We start from the raw sequence: 21,600 nt of genomic DNA on the forward strand, positions 1-21,600 counted from the left end.
AGTTGAGCCAGAGAAATATGAACATTTTGGACCACCCATAAGTTGTACATATATTTGCTTGTTACTTGCATTATCAGTCTTGGCGCACGTTTCACCCCATTTTGATATCTTGCTTCATTTTGTAGGCCAAAGGGAAATAAAACTGCACTCTAAGGCAGATTTTACCATTTATATGATAACATGTCAATCCAGACAAAAGAGCAAACCATACTGACTTTACCTATGAGTGAGATTACAAATAGTGTTCCCCAAGGAATAATTTCTCCAAAAGCGTAATATTTTAACTGCAAAGGAAACTCAGATGATGGACGGAATGCAGAGCAAATCAAACATTCATCCCCAGTTAATAGATCTGGGTTAAATCCATTGTTTGTTTGCTCACCATGCCACCCCAGTTTAGACCCAGACATACGCAAAGCAGTCTTGCCCTGTGCCTCATGGGAACAGTCCAGACCGAACTGCCTAGCCAGGTCCTCCCTGGACCAGAAACAAGCATCCTGGGACCGGTCTACGTCTTTGGAAGACCAACAAATCCCTTATTCTAGAGCCTTGGATGGGAGAAGTATATAACGTTGTGGAAGTTGAATGGGTGCCGAATAGATTGAATGACCAAAAATACAAGTTTACAGTGATATGTAGTGATTTCTTGAAGGAGATTTCTGACCCATGCCACAAAATATATGGGTTAATTTCTGAGACATCAGTACACCACGGAATAGACGCACGACTACTAGTGATTTGACAGTTTCCACTCATAGCAGGTCATTAAACTATAAGAGGCATGAGATACCCTCTCCAGGTTTTAACATAGACCCACTACATAGCAGTAAACGTTAAAACAAGGCGATTGAGACAGCACTGACCAGAAGGGGAAGAAACACCTGCCAGAAATATCAAACAGAACAAATGCACTTGTCCTTATTTCTTTCGTTTCTTTTCATAACACTTCCCGCCAGCTATCCTCGGTAGTCCTTGTAATAGTTTCCCTGATTGTAAAATATGAGATGGTATTATTTTGGTATATGTGCAATATACAGCAAGATGCACTCCCTATTCTGATGTTTAAATCCAATTGTATCCTAAAAAAAAACCATGGAGTGATGAGAATCTACTATTGCCTTTTCTGGCTTGGTGATATAAGTTATTAGTGTTCGTGTTTTGAGACAACGGTAAATCTGTATTTATCATCATGCATACGACTATGTTCCCAGTAAATAAATTAAATAATCGTCAGTGTATGGACACATCAGTGAGTTTTTTTTTGGGGGGGGGGTATTGTGATTTACTTTCACAAAATGCTTCTTGTATTTTTTTTTCATATAGTTGACTTATTTCATGTAGTATTCAAACCATCTACTTTCAAGAGGTGGAATAGTGACATTAAATACATGAACAATATAAATTAGTGCACAAAATGTTGCAGTGATAAAAAGTGTAATATATATATAAGTACATATAAGTTCTGGTTCAAAACACAGGGGAATCATCTCCATTATAAACATAGACCAAAGTGTCATAGGTGAGGTGAAGAAGTAGAAAGAATATATACACTAGACAAAAACACCCAAATATTTTAGATGTTACCAGATAGTTGCAGAATGGAAGATGTAACCCTATGTATGATGCAATGTATCGAGTGGATAGATAGCATTGACATTTCAATTTGCTTATGTCATGTAACCGATCATTCTGTTAAGAACTCTTGTAATATTAGATTGCAGAAACTGCTCAAATATGGGCAACTAGCTATGGAGCATTACACCTCACTTCCAATGAAATCCATGATCGTAGTGCAGATGCATCACAATATGAATCACAGTTTAAGATAGCTAAGATTTCCCAAAAAATGTGAGTAGAAAGGGAGCCAATTTTGGAACGCAGTGTTCAAGATCGAGTGAGACAGAACTAAGTTCAAAATTTGCCAAACTGGACAATTGGTAGTAAAATTCCGAATTAGTAACAACATTTTTTTTTTACTCAAAACCAAGCAGGGACTATATAGTGTCTAAAGCACAGAATTTGAACAGAGTAAAAAATGAATGAAAAATTCACGATGCCAGTTCTCGTTTGAAGTCAGAAACATGCCACTTTATTCCAAAAACGTATAGGTACAGTACGTTGCAACTGCCTCTAAGAGGAAGTCATTGTTCTCATCCGAAAACATCAGGAGATCTCAAGGACGTGGCCCATTGTATCCACCGAGGATGCAAAGCTTTTGAATTTGGTACACTGGCTTTCTTCACTGCCTCCAAGGCAGGATACGGTGTAACAACCAACATGTGTTTCCCCTTTTACAGTGCTCGTTCTTTAAGAATCGCCATCTCACTGCAGTTAAAACTTTTTCAACAGAGGAAAATCGCATTTCTGATTTAGTGTACAAGTGCGACTTGTAAGCAATAGGACTGTGTCACCCTCATTAAAAGTCAAGTAAAACCCACCGCCTCGGGTACAATTCTTATCACCAGGTTGGTGTGGTTGTCACGAGTCAGTAAGTATTTAGATTCAAGAAGATCAGACTGCAAAGATAGCAAAATTGCAGAATGTTCAGGCAGCCGGCAACATTTGGTGAAAGTAGGTTGTACCAAGGCGTAAAGAGGCTTGATCGGTGGGCATAATCGAGTACGCCCGAAGTTCAAATAACTCAGTAAAGATTGTCTTTTTTTCATAGTTGTCGGAGCGCGCAACTGTGCGCATTTTTCCTGGGAGTGAGGTGCTAAACCTCTGCCTACATTGTTGAGCTCATAGCCCAGGAACAACACTGTGTACTCTGCAGTGTGTGATTTCGCAAAGTTAAATTTGTAACCGAAGTCCGCAAACATGCAAATGATGCGGTCAACGCGACACAGATGCGGACATAACTCGTCATCTGTGAGATACATATCATCAACAGACGAACACACATCAGGGTTGAGTCTCTCCAAAAGAGAGACAATGACGCCTGGACTGTTTTTGTAGCCCATAGTCAATCTTCGGAACTGATTTTGTTTACCGCCACAGGAGAAAGCTGTCTATTGACTACTAATGGGGGACAGGTTATGGCTAAAAAAGCCATTGGATATGTTAAGCCTGGTTTTAAACCATTTACGCACAAGACTATCCACAAGTGCTGAACTGTGAGTATTCTGTACCACGCAGGTCCGACAATGAGAGTTTAAGTGACAGTAATCCAAAACCAAATGGTACGAGCCCTCAGGCTTAGTCACAGTAAAAAGAGGATTATTCATCGGAGACACACAGGTTTCAATGACACCTTGATATTCCAATTGTTCAAGGATTTCCGCCACGGGAGCTTTCGCTACACGTTGCATTGGATATTGGGGTTGAGGCTGTGGCATAGATCGCAATGGTATCTCATGCCTGGGGGAGAATTAGTCCCATCCACACTGAGTACGGTACAACGCTGGTGCAAGCACCTTAGCCCACTCTTCTGCAAAATGCAGGGCCTGCTCTTTTGGCACAGTGTGTGCGAAACTTGGGAGGATCACCTTCTCCCCTCACGGAACGGCCAGAACGAAAGGTGGGGGCCAGTCAGCCTCTGCCAACAAAATGTCATAGGTAATAGTTAGACTTTCCCAAAATACCCCTTTTATAGTACGTTGTATGTCTCCTTCCATTAAAAGGACTATTTTACGAAGGTGTCAGTTGCTGTCACCTTCAGAGGTGGACGCAATGCTTCCCGCACTACTGTAATATCTGCCACGCTGTCTAGCAGCGTCAGCGCCCATGTCAGGTTCCTAAGCGGTGTTCCCACTATCCGTGGCATATCTTGCTGTTAAAGCGGCAACTTTTTCCTTCTGAAACTGGGGTCGATAGAGCTGAAAGTTGTCTGGCTTGCCTTTACCGTCCGTCTTGCGGGGCTGCTCACGGCTTTGTTGGGCACCCCGACCTTAGCCGCTGTCTCCTCCACCAGTTGGTGAGACTGATGTATCCTGCAAAGAGCGAGGAGTACGTTGATCAGGAACCTGAAAACGATCAGGTGACTTATTAGCGCGGTCGCGCGAATCATACATATGCTCAGTAGACACTGGTATTGGCGAAGAAGGATGTGACGGCTGTGTCTGTTGCTTTTTTCCCTGTTTTTTATTCTTATTCCAATTCTGCTTTGGAAAATTGGGGCGTTCATCTTTATAAGAATTCGCCACCTTTGTTTGCTTTTGCGCTGGTGTTCTAGCAAAAGGCTTAACACCCAAACTATTGCGTCCAATGGTCTTAGAAGCCTCCGCATTAATTTCTGTTAACTGTCTGGGTTTATTGGCATCAGGGACATCGCGTAAAGCATTCGACACCTGGAAGTTTACCACATCTCCCTTAACATTAGCAAGGACGAGATCGGTAACAACCTCAAACACTAACACGAATCTCATTCCCAATTCAACAGCCGCCTCCGCACCGTGTTCATCCTGTACACGCTTAATGACTGAGGGCAGGACAGCCATGGAGGGTGTGCTGAAGCACTTAGTTTAGACTGTCACAAAAATCTTACCCCAGGTTTCACAATCAGGTACCTCCGGTATTAAGTCTTTCTGCAAACTTATCGTTAGAATCCTGTGTTTCTTAACAGGAGTCGTATTAGGAAACACTGCTTCCAGCTGGTCAAATTTCTCAGCAAGCCAAAAAGGCATATCATCCTTATCTTGGGACAGCTTGCCCATAACTGAATTAACCATGACAGGATTAATTTTCATCCCGGCTTGTCCAGCTGGTTGCGCCGCAGCACCAGGTGGCCCCACCTGGATGTTGCGGGAGACGTATTGCACAAGAGCCAGATGCACTACAATGAGGGAGGCATAGAGCACACACAATTCATCAACAGTGACTTGCATGTAACGCGGATGCGGCGTGTGACCGGCCAAAACAGGCCACGTGGCCCTGGGAATAGACAAAGGGCCCAATCGAACCGCCGATACTGATTGGGGAAGGGCGCCATTAAACCAAACTCAATGCTGCCAAGCCGAAATAGGAATTTCCAGTGTCCTGTATGGGGTGTAGTCTAGAGGCACGGCCGTGGGAGTGTAAATGTGAAACAGACTAGAATCCGCATTGACCGCAGGAAAGGTAACCCATGAGTAGAAAAGCTCAAACGGGTATGCCGCTTCCACACTTACCACGAAAACTACAGTGAAAACTACCGCCATGCCATTCACAGTGACGCCATACGCCAGCAAATGATTGCGGGCGGCGACCCTACTATGCTGAGGGATCTGGACGTCAGCCATAAGGACACAGTTGAGAATAGACAATCCAAAAGGATTGTAGCACTAATGGGTAGCAATTTAAAGGAAGAACCTTGTTTAATTATCAAGCTTGAAAAGACCCATGTAAATAGTTACATAGGTCTTTTCAAGCTTGATAATTAAAAAAGGTTCTATCCGTCACCACTGTCAACCGGGAACAATAGTGAGGTCGTCGTGGACTGATATAAGCACTACTCAAGTCTCAAAATAAGACCACATTGTTAGATGCGCCGTATTTGTTTTGAACTATTGACTATTACGACAGCACAACGGCTAATTTGCAAGGGTTAAGATTAGGTTTCATGTTCCATAACCAGTGTTAATTATCATATAAATAAATGTCAGTATTGCTATTGCCTTTTAGATCATTTACAGGTTTTAATAAGCTAAATTACACCTTTAATTATCACTCCCATATGCTTTTATGTAGTATGTTTGATCTTCTGCATATCGTTGAACTTTGGGGATATATTGGTATCAGTTTCTACATATTATTACAAAATTGATCCTTTGATCGTACTCACATGAAATCTATTCTTCAGCTTTAGAAATGCAGTTCATTCGGGCCTATGTAACAGCAAAACTATATGTAACATGTACCAGAAGTAGTACTTAATTTAGTATTACTACTAGTATATTTGTTGTGTTTTCCGTAACCTAAGTAGTAGCCCTGCAACTAGCTTTGCTAATATTTGTGGGGCCAGAAGTCAAAATAGTACAAGTCGTAGTGAAGGCATTAGTACTATAAGTAGCTCTACTAGAAGTCGAATATGATAGTATTTCATCAGTAGTAGTTCTAGTTGTATCAGTAGGACCGTAGGTAGCAGGAGTATTAACTCTACCAAAAGCAGCGGCTGTAATAGAGAGGGTGTGCAAAATTGCCAAATACAGTTGGCTATGTTTTTGAGGTATATGCTTCCCAGTTCAAGTCTGACATATGTCAGAATCTTTAAATATATATATATACATGCTAGGGCGGGGTTTCTTATTGCATGTACAATGTGGGCCTGGATCAGGAAGGCTTAGCATGTAAACAGATTGGTTAAAACAAAAACAAAAAAACAAACGATTCTGTAATAGGAATGTAGACTATACTAACTTACTCCTCATACAGCACTTCATGTTGAGGTGCTTTTCAAAATGCAAAGCGACCTAGGTAATCAATAGTTTACCAAAAAGATTAAAAATATATATTTTTGGGGGATGTTGGGGAAAAAAGTTTATGTCCCCTCTAAAACAGCTGCCGTTTTGTAAGCCACAATAGTGTGAAATCACGCAAGCAGTGGTAATTATCCCTGCTTGTATATACATAATTAAGCTAATTGAGGTTGACATGTCAGTGTTTGTTTGTAATCCCCCAGACCCCGAATTCAGAATTTAGAAATCATTTTAAATATTTGAATTTATTTGTTTTCCGTTTCCCTTTCTTCGAACTGCAGCTAAAAATCAACTGGAATTTGGTTGTCATATGCTTCGCGGAACGATAGATCCCAAAGAACCAACCACCTATGAATTTGTCAACTGTATTGGAAATTTCAAATCCATGAACAATGGTGAGTGAATCAGATCTACATACAGTTCTGTAACGTTCTCCAGAATCAAGTTGTAGACAATCATAACCTTATCATGTGACATCAATGCAAGAATTCAGAACCGTTTTAAAAATATTTCCGTATCTGCGAAGTTGGATTAAGCTATTTGTTGCGGCACGTATTAGTTAATACCGTAAACCAATCATCCATTTTAGATCAATATATTTATTGTTTATTTCTGTGCAGGTGTTTTCTTTTTGACCATAATTAAATGTTGCTCTGCATTAAATAATAGTGCTACCATGACTACAGCCATTTTACTGTCATACTTTTTCTGAATATTCTAGAGAAATTTGCATTGGACTTATGAAAAGCTACCCTGAGTATAACCATAAAGACGAGGTATTAGATTTTTCATGATTATTGCAGCCTCCGTCTTCCCTTAGTCAGACGATGGCCCTACCTAGTATTACTGGTCTTCTGCCAGGTGACCCGTTTTTCGGGTTTGACTCCTAAAATACTAGGGTTTGAACCTTGGCGGGGCTATCACAAACAGATATCTGTGACAGATATCCACCACATATGCGTCTGTTGCTTGGGATATGAACACAACTCCAGGATCTTCGATTACTGTGCCCAAATGATCTCAAAAGGCCATAAGGGACTGAAAAGCAAAGTTCTATATTGCAAAACACCAGTCTAAGTCGAAAGGAAGGCCCCACTCCTGTTGTTCACACAGCTGATCGTTGTCGCGGTTGAAGTGAAAGAAGAAACTACAAGTGTTTGCCATCAGCTCCGTTTGTGCTTTCAAACCAGCCCCCTGTTTCCACACTGTCATTGGTGCCATCTTCGGTCCTGGCACCACACTTTGCACAGGGTCCTTTTACTTATTTAATGCATTTTTATATAGTGCAGACTTTACCCAAAGGTGTCAGAGCGCTGTACAATAGAACCAGTTACGTTACATAAGAGAAATGTTACAAAATAGAACGTTACAAAAATAAACAGGAGATTAGAAGAGGTAGGGTAAAACCATAGTAGTCAAGAACACAATGTCAAACACAGCAAGCAAGGGTGAGGAATGTACAAGAAAAAATATTACAAATTTACAATGTGGAACGAACTTCCTAGAGGGGTCTGAGAATGAAGGTATTCGTTCTGAAAGTGTCTTTGGAAGAGAAGAGATTTGAGGTCAGCTTTGAAGATCCAGGTAGAGGTGGTGGCATAAAGAAATGGAGGAAGCAAGTTCCAGATTCTCACTGCATTACCTGAGAATGATTGAGCTATCGATCTTTCCCTTTTGAAGGAGGGTGGCTCAAGCTGAAACTTTTCTGCATTCTGAGAAGGTCTCGAGCCGCCAGACATTTTCAGTTCATTCAGCAGGTAACGAGGGGAGGAAGTGTGCAAGGCTTTGTGGGTGATGCAGGCAGTTTTGTAAATAGATCTTGCCTCGATGGGAAGCCATCGAAGAGAAGACCGGATAGGAGTGATGTGGTCACTTCGTTTGGACCCTGAAATAAAGCGAGCTGCTGAATGGAGGACGGATTTGAGAGGAGAGAGATGGGATTTGGGTAGGTCAGTCAGAAGAGAATTGCAATAATCCAGTCTAGAGAGAACCAGCGATTGGACCAAGGTTTTTAGGTCTTTCTCCGGGAAGAACCGACGAATCCCGCACAGAAGGCGCAGCTGGTAACATGCGTTCTTAGCAGTGGAGTTGATGTGGGAGATTAGGTTGAGTCTTTTGTCGAGCATGACACCTAGGGATTTGGCACTGTCGACAATGATGGTTTTATTGTTGAGTAAATTCAGCTGATCCATCCAGGTTTGAACAGGAGGGGAGAGAGGTAGATTGGAGGAGTAATTCAGTTTTGGAGGAATTGAGAATGAGTTGGTGAACTAACATTAAGTTTTGAATATAGTTGAGAGTAGAGTCGAGTAGTGAGAGATTGTGTGCGGGAGACACCTTGAGGTAGATTTGAGTGTCATTCGCATAGAGTTGGTAGTGGGTCCCAGATTTACTTAGGAGGTTCTCTAATGGTGCCCGATAGAGATTAAACAAAGTGGGTGCAAGGATAGAACCTTGAGGGACGCCTTGACCTACTGCCAATGGAGACAAAAAACTGTTTGTTATCTTGATCATTTGGGATCTATCCGCGAGGAATGAGGCCAACCATTTAAGCACTGTGCCTTCCGAGCCCATTCTCTGTTGAAGAGTGTTAAGGAAGGTGTTTTGAGGAACAGTGTCAAAGGCTGCAGAGAGGTCGAGGGTGCTAGAGAGCCTCCGATACAAAATGGCCGCACACTAGCGCTGCTCTGACTGGTGTAGCGGCAATTCGGTAAAAATCGGCAGATATACCAACCACAGTCATGCCGAGGCAGAGGATTCGGCAGTCGGAAGCCATGCGGAGCACACTGGTATAAATCTGACCGGCTGTCGCTTCGCTGTTCGGGAGAACCACCAGTTGCTTCAAGGTGAGGCGGACTAAGAAAATGGCGCCAAGCATCGACACGGAGTGGCAAATTATAGCTGATCTGGCAAAACTGAACACAAACCATCTCAGCCCTACATGCTGTAAGTGTAGATTGCGATGTGGGGCCGGCCGCGCAGGATAGGCAGGGCTGTGGGAAGATTTGGAATATAACGCTGAACAGCAAGGTGGCTAAGATGGCGGCTCGCAATGCGATGTGTGATTGATCCACGCCGCTGATCTGCACTCACTCATCCCTAAGGTACGATTGACGTGCTGCCCCTGTCGGACCTGCATTCCCTAGATCTGCACATCGCTACTGCCCGCAGGCACTACGCTGAACGCTGAAAGGCGGTAATTTCAAAAGCCAGAAGGTGTGCGATTAAAGGGTACCTCGCATGAAGGGATCACCGGGGCAGTGTGCAACGTCGACATACGGATTAAAAAAACTAGGCGCTAACGCAACTGCGCGACTGATGAAAGTGCGGCGCTATACAGGAAAATTGCTGTAGTAATTAGCTGGACCTGCAACTATGCCACAACGCACGGCGCCTGGCTGCTAAAGCTCACACGCTGCGCCAGCTCAAGCCCATAGTTCTCATCGATACTGATTTTAGAAAGGGTTCTGGTGGCTAATAGACAAACAATTATGGTAATCAGTATACACAATGGCAATGAATATTGTAAAGGCCCTATTAAAGGAATTAAGCTGGCTCTTTTTGATATATTAAACAGGCTCTTGAGATGCCCTGCTAAGTCCGCAGCACTGTATTTCCAGAATATTCACATCGGATGATTCCGAGTGTTAGTCCTATGTTTGCGGAATAATATCTGACTTTTCGTGAAGGCTGGCGAATGAATCAGCTGCCTCCGAGTATTGGAATCCGGCTCGTGGTGCGGTGACCACACCACAAGCCGGATTACAATACTCGGAGAGCTTAATTCCTTTCCGTCACTGAGAACCAGGCTGGGTCCTCACGTGAGTCCTTTTATTGTATTACTTCACCACTATTGGGTCGCACCACTCACATTAAGCTGCGCCTCAAGACATCAGATGTCCCCACAAAAACAGTCCTGAGGAGACCCCCCATACCTAGTGGGTTGAAACGTCGTCGACACCCTTACAGAACAGACCAGCATACAGCCAGTGTCACCATACACCCAGGCTGCTGATAAATTGCACAAAATGAATGGTCAATTCTTGTCTATGGAAACCTTTTTGCAAATTGTACACTGTATATAGTCATACTTGTTTTGGTTCCATGCTTCACTTGGGGACACAACGCACAAAGTGTAGCACTTTTTGAATTTAAGAAAGTGTCTTATACTATTTAACTGTGTATTTATTAAAACATCAAATATCAAACTGTGTAGAGTGTCCATTCTGCCCTCTGATGGTAATAGGGCCTTTACAATATTCATTGCCATTTTGTGTACTGATTACCATAATTGTTTGTCTATTAGCCACCAGAACCATTGTTTTCTTGTATAAACCTAATACCCTGGTTACTAGTGAGTATAGTTCCCCTGTCCTAAGCTGTCATTGTAGAAAGGGCGCATAGATCTCTCGCCCCAAAACCACCACCGGGCGCCCTGCCACGACCGATAATAGCCCAAAAACACGGCGCTCAGACTAGCAAAAGAGAAACAACCGTTGATGTACAATGGTTGCGAGGTGGCGTTTTACCGTGACTTTACACTAATTGTCCAATTAGTGTGTAAGGAGTTCGGCCCGGTGAAAAGAAAACTGTGAGACCTGATAATCCCCTAGGCCATGCTCTTCCCAGCCTGCCATGCTCTTCCCAGCCAGGTTCCACGTGACTCATGTGGGTAAAACCTGTGTCTTGCCAACACCCCAAGCGGTGCAGGAATTTGTCAAGCACCTCCGGCAACAGACTGCGAGGGATAAAAGTAACGCCACACAACCAGATTCCGATTGATGCTACGTACAGGCGAATCTTATTGCACGGTTCGCTTCATTGATGGACGTCTGCGCCTGGTGTTCACATTAGCCACTATGATGGGGTTAGCTGCCACTTTCCTCATGAAGTCTACAGTTGTATGAGCTAACCTGTCAGGGCTATTGAACTGTTATGGACATGGAACTAATGTGCCCACTTAAAAAATATGTTGAAAACGGACATTTGACTAATGCCTCTAGCTCCGGATACCAGATGACAGTTACTTTGGTATATCACTAATGCATACTATTTGTGCACTTTCCTTTAAACATCATACCAATTCTGCTTATTTGTCGCTCTGGCCCCATCTACACCTGGATGGAACACTGAGCGCCAAATTCAGTTGTAATTTTCGTTGTAGTTTGGGAAATGTCTTTGGCATAATTGGGATGCTAAAGTGGGTGGGGGGATAGTTTGTTTTTGTGTTATTTTTTTTACCAGCCATCTACACTGTTTTCATCATGCAGCACACTTGCGCAGAGGCACCACTTCATGACCATGTTGTTGATGCTTTATGCGGGCACTCCAGATGCTGTTCAACACTACATAAATGCCCGAATGCACCCCCTGATGTACGTGCTCGATAATCCCACACCACTGAGATTAATCACGTGGAATGTACGTTGCCTGAACATAAGATCAGACAGATATTTGCCTATCTAGACAGGCATCACAAAAATATTGCTCTTCTACAAGAAACACATCTTGTTAAACACAAGGCTGACACACTGGGGAAAAATGGGCGGAGTAGATGACAGCTTCCACATACTCATCCTATGCCAGAGGGGTGATAACATTAATCCTCAAAGGGACACAATTTATAAAGGAGCGAACGCTAATAGATGATCACAGGCGCTATGTCATAGTTACAGGCGTTCTGCGAGGCTCCACAGTGGGAATCATTAGAGCCCGGGACACTGATACACTTGTTCTAGTGGAGAAGTGTGGCTCAATGGTTAGAGCGGCAGACCCTAATGCAGAGGTCTAGCCCGGGACCAGGGTTCAATTCCCCGCCTCGGCGGGTCTTGGGCTCAAAATTCCACGGACCTGATAATTCTCGCCTCGGTGCCTATTCCAATCATGGAGTCCCACTCTGCAACTCTGGGCAATAGCTTGCTTAATCTCCACAGCGGCCCCCACAACGCTAAGGATGCCTGGCCTCCACCTTGGGGGTGCCCAGGAGTGGACGCCTCACAGGGAAAGCCAGGACGGGTTCCACAGCGGTATTCGTACAAGCGCCTTGAGACCCTTGCGGGTGAGTAGTGCGCTATACAAGTATCAATTTACAATTTACATTTTACCTATGGTCTAAATGTTGATGACCATGTTTTCTTTGCTAACTTATGGAACTTACTACGAACTCTCCCGGCTATGGAACTAATATGGGGAGGAGACTTGAATGTTGCCCTGAACAACACCTATGACAGATCACACAACACTACTGAGCAGCATCAGCGTGCTGTCACTACTACATTAAATGGGATGTCGGAATTTCATATTCAAGACATCTGGTGCCTGCGCAATCCACTGTTGCTAGAAAGCGCCCACTCCTCCACCGTGCATAACACTTGGGCCCGGCTTGATTACTTGCTGCTCACAGAATCAGCCTGCACTTGGACGCAAGTCATACAGCACTTACCAAAAATGTTGTCAGACCACAAGCCAGTAGCTCTCACGCTCAGAGTACTGACATATACCCCTCCTCCATTCATATGGTGATTCAATGCAGCATCCCTTCAAGATCCTCTGTATAAAGAAACCATACATAACGCCGTAGAAGTCTTCTTCACTCTAAACACAAACTTATTGAATAGTGCAGGCACTATCTGGTAAGCCTTTAAGGCACCTTGAGAGGTATTTGTATTAGTACAACTGCCGGTATTCTGCGAGATATACGCACAGAATTGAGCAAGAGCGAAGCTCATATAAAAAAAACAGAAAGAGTACGAGAATACCCACAATGCAACATTCCTAGGGGAAATCCGAGACAAAGTTATGAATTACAGCAAACTTGTTGAGGACGAAATTAAATATATCTCCCGTAGACATACTGCTCGTAGAATGGGTGAACGGGGCAGACCTGGTCGCAATCTGGCGCAAAAAATATGTGTAGAACACAAACAACACATTGTACTTAAAATGCAGGATCTGGCAAGCAGACTGCATTATGACAACAAAGGTATATTGGACACTTTCGTAGAAACATATGGTAGGTTGTACGCTGCACGCGACACAGCCAATGCACAAGAAATTAATGACTATCATGAGGTGATAGCACTAGTTTGGCTCCCTGATGGGCTCAACCCCTTGCGCTGGAGGAGGTACAGGCTGCCATCAAGTCCCTTCCTAATGGCAAAACCCTGGGGCTGGACGGCTTTACCGGGGAGTTTTATAAGACATATGCGGAATTCCTCATCTCCCATATTGTGGCAATATACGATGAAGCCTAAAACAATCAGACTCTTCCTCCGACACTACGAGAGGCGCTTATAGTGGCTTTATTAAAACCAGATAAACAGCCGGATCGTGGGGAATCCTACAGACCACTATCTCTAATAAACACCAATACTAAGATATTAGCCAGGATTATTGCCACAAGATTGTAGCCCTATTGCAGGTCATGGTCCTACCGGACCAGTCTGGTTTTGGCTCCCAATCGCTCGACCTCAAATAATTTACGCACCATATTTGTGTTATTACACCAACTGAATCCAGGGATGGAAGCAGCAGCGGGCCTACTGGATGCAGCCAAAGCTTATGACTCAATTGAGTGGACGTATCTATTTACAATTTTACAAAGGATGGGGTTACCACCTATGCTAGTGAAATGGATCAAATTATTATATACCAAGCTGACTGCTCGTATAAATGTGATTGGACACATCTCGGAAGTACTTAATATCCAGAGAGGCACGAGAAAGGGATGTCCATTATCACCTTTACTGTTCTCTATTGCGATAGAGCCCCTGGCCTGTAAGATACGACAACGATATGCGCACACTGCGTTGAGATTCCGTCTTCACCCTATTAGCATCTCCATGTACGCGGACAATATGGTGCTTTATGTTCGTGACCCGAAGACAAATCTGGCTCCTCTCCTAAGAGAATAAATTAAATTTCGTAGACATGCTGGCCTGCCAATAAATTGGGATAAATCTGCCATACTGCCACTGACAGAAGCCACCCGTCCTCATCAACTGGAATTTCCATTAGTGTGGCAAACAGACCCCATTAAATATCTGGGCATCTGGATTCACTGCGACCCAGAAATTGTACTAAGAACAAATTATGGCACTGATGTTGATAGAATTGAAACACAAATAAGCAGATGGATCACACTCCCTCTCTCACAGGCGGACGGAATATCCCTGATAAAAATGGTAATCCTCGCCAAATTACTATATCTCTTTACAAATATTCCCATAACTCCCCCTACCACAATTTTAACAGGTAAGGGCACTTCTGACAAAATTAATATGAGCAGGCAAACAAGCGCGGATAAGCTTGCACACACTAACTTTACCATATGCATTGCATGGATTTGCGGTCCTTAAACTATTTTTATCCAATTAAATATATGCCTCACATAGCGGTGGAAGATGGTGACGCCATGCTTATTAACCTCACTGCCGTCCTGACACATATTAGACCACACTTAGCCAGCCAGGCAGGAGATTAACACAATTGACAGTACATCTCACGCGGGGCTAAAACTTGGCCAAATGGATAAAAAACTTCCACTCTATGCCCCAAATATGCGTTTAGCACAACACCCCTCTCTGTGAGCCACTCAAGACAGTGGAAGCATGGAGCTACTGGAACAAGTGGGTATTACCCTGATGGGTGACCTATATGTTAATGGATCATTTATAACCCCTGCAGATCTGGCATATGTCAATAACCAATCCGTTATTTAAATTCACCTACCATAGTTTACGGGAAGCAATGAAGAAATTGTACCCTTTGCACCCCGCAGAGCCCCCTGCACTTGACTTGCTACAACTACTCATAACCAATGTTCCCTCTAATTTTTTTCCTCCGTGTGCGGCAGTGTAGGTGTTCCGTGCACTGCAGCCATGGCTATGTGCGCCAGGAACCAAGCCGCATTTCTGGGTACAGCGCTAAATATCACTCCAAACTTTTGCGTAAAAAAATGAAAAGACTGTGCATTTGCACACATACAGCACCACGTTAAGTGTCTTAAGACAGGTTTGTAATTTGGATACATATGCCATGACATGAATTGGTTACACAGGCAAGTACACTTCGGGTTTAAAAAAGCATGAGACTCCAATGGTGGTACCATCATAAGATTTTACTGCTATAGGTGTAATGGTACTTGTTGTATTACATATCTGGATGCAGAGACAGAAAGAAGCAGCAAAATATCAGCTGGGCGGCACACTAGGCTAAGCAGAGATTTCTAACTTATGTGTTACTTAAGAAATGCAGAACGTCCAAAAGCACAATGTGTAAGGCGTGATGGTGTTGAAACTTGTCCAGGCTGCCCGCTCTGTCAGGTGGCACAGGAGCTAAATTATTGGCCACGCCAGCAAATTATTTCTAAGCAGCCGAGGACTGCCGACTGGAGTCCACTGGGCGAGGGAGAGTGCACTGCTGCATCATGCAGTTAGGAGACAGCAGTGAGATGGCCAGTCATCACCTTTTGAGAGTCACGCTGCAGAGGGGAAGAAGAAGAGGAACCACAGAACGAACACAGTAAGTATAACCACCAGTCACCACCAGTCACAGTATACCAGTCACAATCAAATTGATTTAATTTTAGGAAAGCACATGATATGCTTTCTCTGGAAGTTCCCGCCTGCCTTTTGAGGAACGTCAAAGCAGTAAGCCATACACAGGGTATGGTAGTACGCCCTACTTGCTATCGCCGCTGTAAACTTTAGAACACGAGTTGATGAACTACCTGGTTTGTATTATAGCACCAAATCTTAACATTTAGCCGAATACACCCGCCTTTGACAGAATTACTGAATAGCGTCATCCACAGTAAATACTGAGATACAACTATGAATTAAGTGCTGGGGAAATAAAACATTGTTTTTCTTATTGTGGTGCTGGCTGCAGGCACAGTGGCAATGTACGTGCTTACAGGACTTCACAATGTCAGCGTCGGTGACTGAGACCATGCAGGATGTTTTCATTTTACTAGCATCACCATAGAAGGCATTGAGCTGCTTGGGCTGGTGGCTGGGCCCCCATTAAACAGCATGCAAGGAGCCCCCTAAGAAGCAAAAACTGCCGTGAGCCAGAGCGAGAAACTCCTGAGGAGAACTGCCTGTGGCTCTCCATGCGCTCTCACACATCTTTAAATTGGAGCTATAGACTGTTTCCTTCCTCCCCGGCTGAAGCAACAAAACACACCGCAGCTCAAGACTTGAAAGCAAAGCTGCTCTCAGACACTGGTGGGAAGCAGCAGTCAGGTAACTCACCCTAGGGTTGATACCTTTTCCAGTGAAAAATTGGCCATTAGTTGTTATTCAAAGAATCTGCAAAGGATCTGATACTAAATAGGACTGAATACAAAATTGAATTTATTAATTGGAATGTGCCTTTTCAGTATGTGTTTACTTTAAGTGTTAGTCACTCATAGATCACCCCCAGAACACTTTTAAAACTGCTTTCTATTTATATTTGTTCTTTGTAGTATGTACAGATAAAATGTAAAAATTGCAGCTTTAAGTGATTTTGCTTATTTTTGTACTGTCTGCAACATCAAAATACCTTCCCTGTGTTCATTTGATTTCAGCATGATGTACTTAGCTGTATTATGGTGCAATAAAGTGCAAAGGCATGGGGGTATGCAATGTTTTAGGATTATTTCTTTACTTTTATATCTTCTGGGCACACAACTCATATCAGTATCCTAACTTTCCATTTCAGGGGTTTGAAGCAGTTTCAAAATATTGTAGGTCTTATTGATCAAAAGGGTGTAACTGTTAATGAAAGGGTCTGGCAACGATGCATTTGAGGAGTTTCTCTTAACAAATGTCGTTAGTCACTTTTCAGATCTTTAAAACCAATATCTAGGATACAATCATTAAAGTTTAATTTTGTACAGCAGTAAACACTACATTTCTGCCATTTATAAGGTATGAAAATAGTAGTTGTTACAATTACATAGTTTAGGGTACTCGCATCGAAAAGATGTGAGGATAAGTCTGCTTTACCCAGTTTTAAATTCTAAAACATCAAACTAGCCAGCGACAAGCATTCAGCGCACCCAGCCACCTTCCCGACCTATTTATGATGACATTTTTCAAAAACAGAACCTATATTAATAATACTTGGCAAAATTATTCTAATACTTGTAGCAATTAGGCACATTCGTACATTTGTACCCTGTGGTTTAAAAGAAAATAATAAGTGTGAGGGACAACTTGAAAAAAGTAAAGCTTCATACACTTTTGTTCTTTTTTCTAGTTTTATGTACGCAAACTCCACCCGGAGGGGTCAGAGCACTTTACATGAGCACCAGTTACGTTATAGACTACCAGACATTCATTTTTTTTGTTAAGTGATTTGCCCAGAAATGTAAAACTTACATGTAAAAAACTGATTACGCTGACCGCTAATGTTGCAGGGGTGGGCAGCACTGACTAGGACTGGTGAAACTTTTAAAACTCTTCCTCTGGGTACTGGCGGGGCCAGAGTTATGAGAGACCTCAGGCACCAAATAAACTCCGGAAGCCATGTTCAGCCCAGACTCATGTGGCATTACCATATCAGGCAGCAGGCACCAACAAGCTGAGACTGTCCAGCAGCCTCAGTGGCGGCACTCACTGGAGTGCCAAATACATAGCTGCCAAGGTTTCAGATTGTTATGTGTGACTTTTCCATAATTGCAGTGTAATTATGAGTGACATTTCAACGACTATGAGTGTCCCTTTCTCGCAAGCAAATTATAGCCATGGAGATGAGGGAAACCTTGAACTATCAGAAATTACACCCATTTGAGCGACAAGAAACTCTAAGAAGATCTTAAAACTACTGTAAAGCACCAGAAATGAGGAGAGCGTGGCACGCATTACAGCCTGCCGGTATGCTGTATTAGACTTGACTAGCGCTTCTTCAACCCTAACAATAATGATTACCGAGCCCTGCCGAGCGGTGCCTGCCCAGGTCGGTTCACTGCTACATGCTGCACCAGATCACACCAGCAGGTTGTGGACTTCACCGGCATCTATTTGGTCACTAGTGCTGTAGTTGTGGTCTGCTCGGACTATGGCTGCCTGATGCTGATAAAAGATGTGTTGAAGTTCTTTAATTCTTTATGGTACAGTGGCCTGGAGAGGTAGAAATTTTACTTATAACATTGCTGCTGTGTGGGCATTTTAGCTTACAAATTAATACTTTTTGTATCTTACAACAGACTCACTAATACCGGATCTTCGCAAAAGCTAAACAAAGAGCGAGCAATGTTCATAGGAACAATGCTTTTCGTAATAAACTCCCTGATTCTGACACATGTTTACGAGCATTCAGGCTGGAGGTCAGAGAACGAAGTTTCAAAGGTGAAAGTATCGTAAACAGCGCCATCGACTTGGGGATATATAAACATCCAGCTACGTAGGAAGAGAATCGAGGCTACTGATCCAGCGCTTTTTTTGTTAACTGCAGAAGAAAATTACCATTACCAAGTTGTTGGTTCTCTTTCATGTCGCATTTCTGTTTTTGCAATAAGAGAGCACGTCTGAGGGCTGATTGTGGGCCATTGTGAAAATATTCCTGTTAATTGCAGCACAGTAGGGTGCTGCAATTAACGGGAATACTTTCACAAGTGCCCACAATCGACCCTCAGCCGAGCTCCATTAAGAAAAGAAATGCAACAGGCCCAGAAGCACGACGTGCACTTTACACGTCGTGCTTTTTAACTTGATGCGGCTTTTCTTAATGGAGCTGGGCTGAGGGTTGATTGTGGGCACTTGTGAAAGTATTCCCGTTAATTGCAGCACCCTACTGTGCTGCAATTAACAGGAATATTTTCACAATGGCCCACAATCAGCCCGCTGCTGTGGCCCATTAGAAAATAAATGTAGCAAGTGCAAGAGCCACTTTCTATGGGAAAGTGTACTTGAAAATTACCGGTTTTAAAAGCGGCGGCGCGATTGTTCTCTCGGTATGTGCGCGCTTCACTAAGACCAGTGCGCGCTCAGAGTCACTGAAGTGGGCGGCCGCGCACGCGCGCAGGTTGCAGGGAACACTGCTCATAACCAGTCTGACTATACACCATATGGTGACTAAACTCTACAGGGCTATGCAATCAGAGATTGGGGATTATACGGTAAAAGCTTGTGAAAAATGGAACTCACAGCTAGATACACCACTTACCGAAGATGACTGGCAGGCATGCTGTGCACTAACGAATTTACTCACTCCCATCAGGAATTTACATCTTATCCATTACAAGTACCTAACATCAAGCCTATCACACCCGATAAAATTGTACAAATATGGTTTACAAGACAACTCCAATTATAAACGATGCACACAGGACCAGGCTGACTTTGCTCACCTGGCCTGGAGATGTGCACAGGTACAAACATTTTGGACACAGGTGGTGGATCTGCTGGGTAAGATTTTGAACTCTAAACTAACGTGTACACTGCAGTTATGCCTGTTGAGTCATGTATTACCATTGAAATCTGTAAAGAAAAAATGTGCGCCCATAGCACTGCTTCTTGTGAAACGCAGAGTGGCGATGCATTGGGACAGTACAAAATCACCTGCTCTGGAACAATGGATAATGGACTTTCAGCCATATTCATCAATCTCCCGTTTTGCGAGGCCCTAATAGCGAATTATAGCGATTCGCTATTAAGGACTCGCAAAACGGGATTCATGTAGGATTAGCAAAAATTATTGCGATTCCTACTGATTCCTTATTTGCGATTAGCAAATTGCTAATCGCAAATAAGGAAAAACTCCCCATTCATTCCTATGGGCCAAAAGGCCCATAGGAATGAATGGGGAGTATTCCTTATTTGCGATTTAGCAATTTGCTAATCGCAAATAAGATTGCGATTTGAAGGGTGCCAGGGGTGTCCAAAGGACACCCTGTAGCACCCCTCAAATGTACATTTGAACAGGTGTTGCGCACACACATGTCCAGAGGACATGTGTGTGTGCAACATGCAAAAGTAAAAAATGCACAAAAGTGCTTTTTACTCGTTTATCGCAATTTACCACGAAGTCAGATTTCGTGGTAAATTGCGACCAAATATTGCGAATTCGCAATTTCTAATAGGGTGATGAATTGCATTTAAGGAATCTCTATTAGAGATTCCTTAAATCCAATTCCTCGCAAATATGCGAGTTCGCAAATAGAGATTTTTGCATTTGGAATGATGAATCCCAAATGCAAAAATCGCACTCGCAAACGGCCAGATTCTCAGAATCTGGCCATTTGCGAGCGCAATTCAGGTTCATGAATATGGCTGCAAGTATATTGTAGACACAATTTTTTACTATACACATAAGAACTACTGATAGAGCGCGCAGGTCACCCGATCAAACATAATGCACACTCGGGCCCATTAAATAATTTTTATATATACTTTAATCAGGTAACCTACACGCTGTTATCAGTAATTCAGTTTCCTCCTTTCTATTTTCATGTACCTGACTTACCAATCCTTGTATCAGGTACCTAAGATCACAATGGACCAGGAGCTAGTTTTGAGAGTAAGTAAATAGCATAAAAATACCATGCAACATTTGAAAAAACGGTTGTAATTTATAATAACCACAGACGCAAGAAGTTTTCAAAACCTTTATCTAATTTTCTTCATCCTCTATTGCCATAAGCCACAAATTTACATAGATCAAACTGTCTATAACTAGGATTAAAAAGATGGTGTAACTATGAATTAGAGTAAGAAACATTTAGAAATCGGAAAATAAAGGGAAGGGGAAAAATAAGGAACACGCTATTTTAGACCAGCAGACTTTCACAACTTCACTAAAGGCGGGTAAAGAAAGGGAACATACTAATCAAAGCAGACTTTCGGGTTTCACTAACGGTTTATAAGAAACGAAACTTATGCAATTTGATTTATCCAGGTGGACTTTTCTCTAAAGGGTGGGTAAGAATTGGAACAAACTATATATGCAAACAGTTCTGTATTCGACTAAGGGTAGGAAGAGAGTGGAACAAACTAATAGCCCATGTATGCACATAAACCTTATTTATAGAAACAGGGTAAAGGACATAGGCAAATAATGCTTTATTCGGAACAAAGATAGACGTTATAGATAGACAGACACCCAGACTCTATTATATTTACCTAGGATAGATTGAAGACTAACCCTGGCCACGGGTCAGTTGGAAAAGGCGGGAAGGGACCCTCAAGGATTTAGGCTGCCAGTAGTCGAGCAGGTACAG

General features: G+C 42.9%; 1 protein-coding gene across 1 annotated transcript in view; it reads left to right on the top strand.

The window, feature by feature from the left end:
* Positions 1-21,600, top strand: part of CLOCK (clock circadian regulator) — a 1,177,342-nt gene that overhangs the window by 474,112 nt on the left and 681,630 nt on the right. Inside the window, exon 9 of the mRNA XM_086962635.1 lies at positions 6,674-6,787. Within this exon, the coding sequence (XP_086818761.1) occupies positions 6,674-6,787 (114 nt within the window). The remainder of the gene's footprint in view (positions 1-6,673; positions 6,788-21,600) is intronic.

This window comes from Lissotriton vulgaris, chromosome 3_1 (assembly GCF_964263255.1).
Source record: "Lissotriton vulgaris chromosome 3_1, aLisVul1.2, whole genome shotgun sequence".
Taxonomy (NCBI): domain Eukaryota; kingdom Metazoa; phylum Chordata; class Amphibia; order Caudata; family Salamandridae; genus Lissotriton; species Lissotriton vulgaris.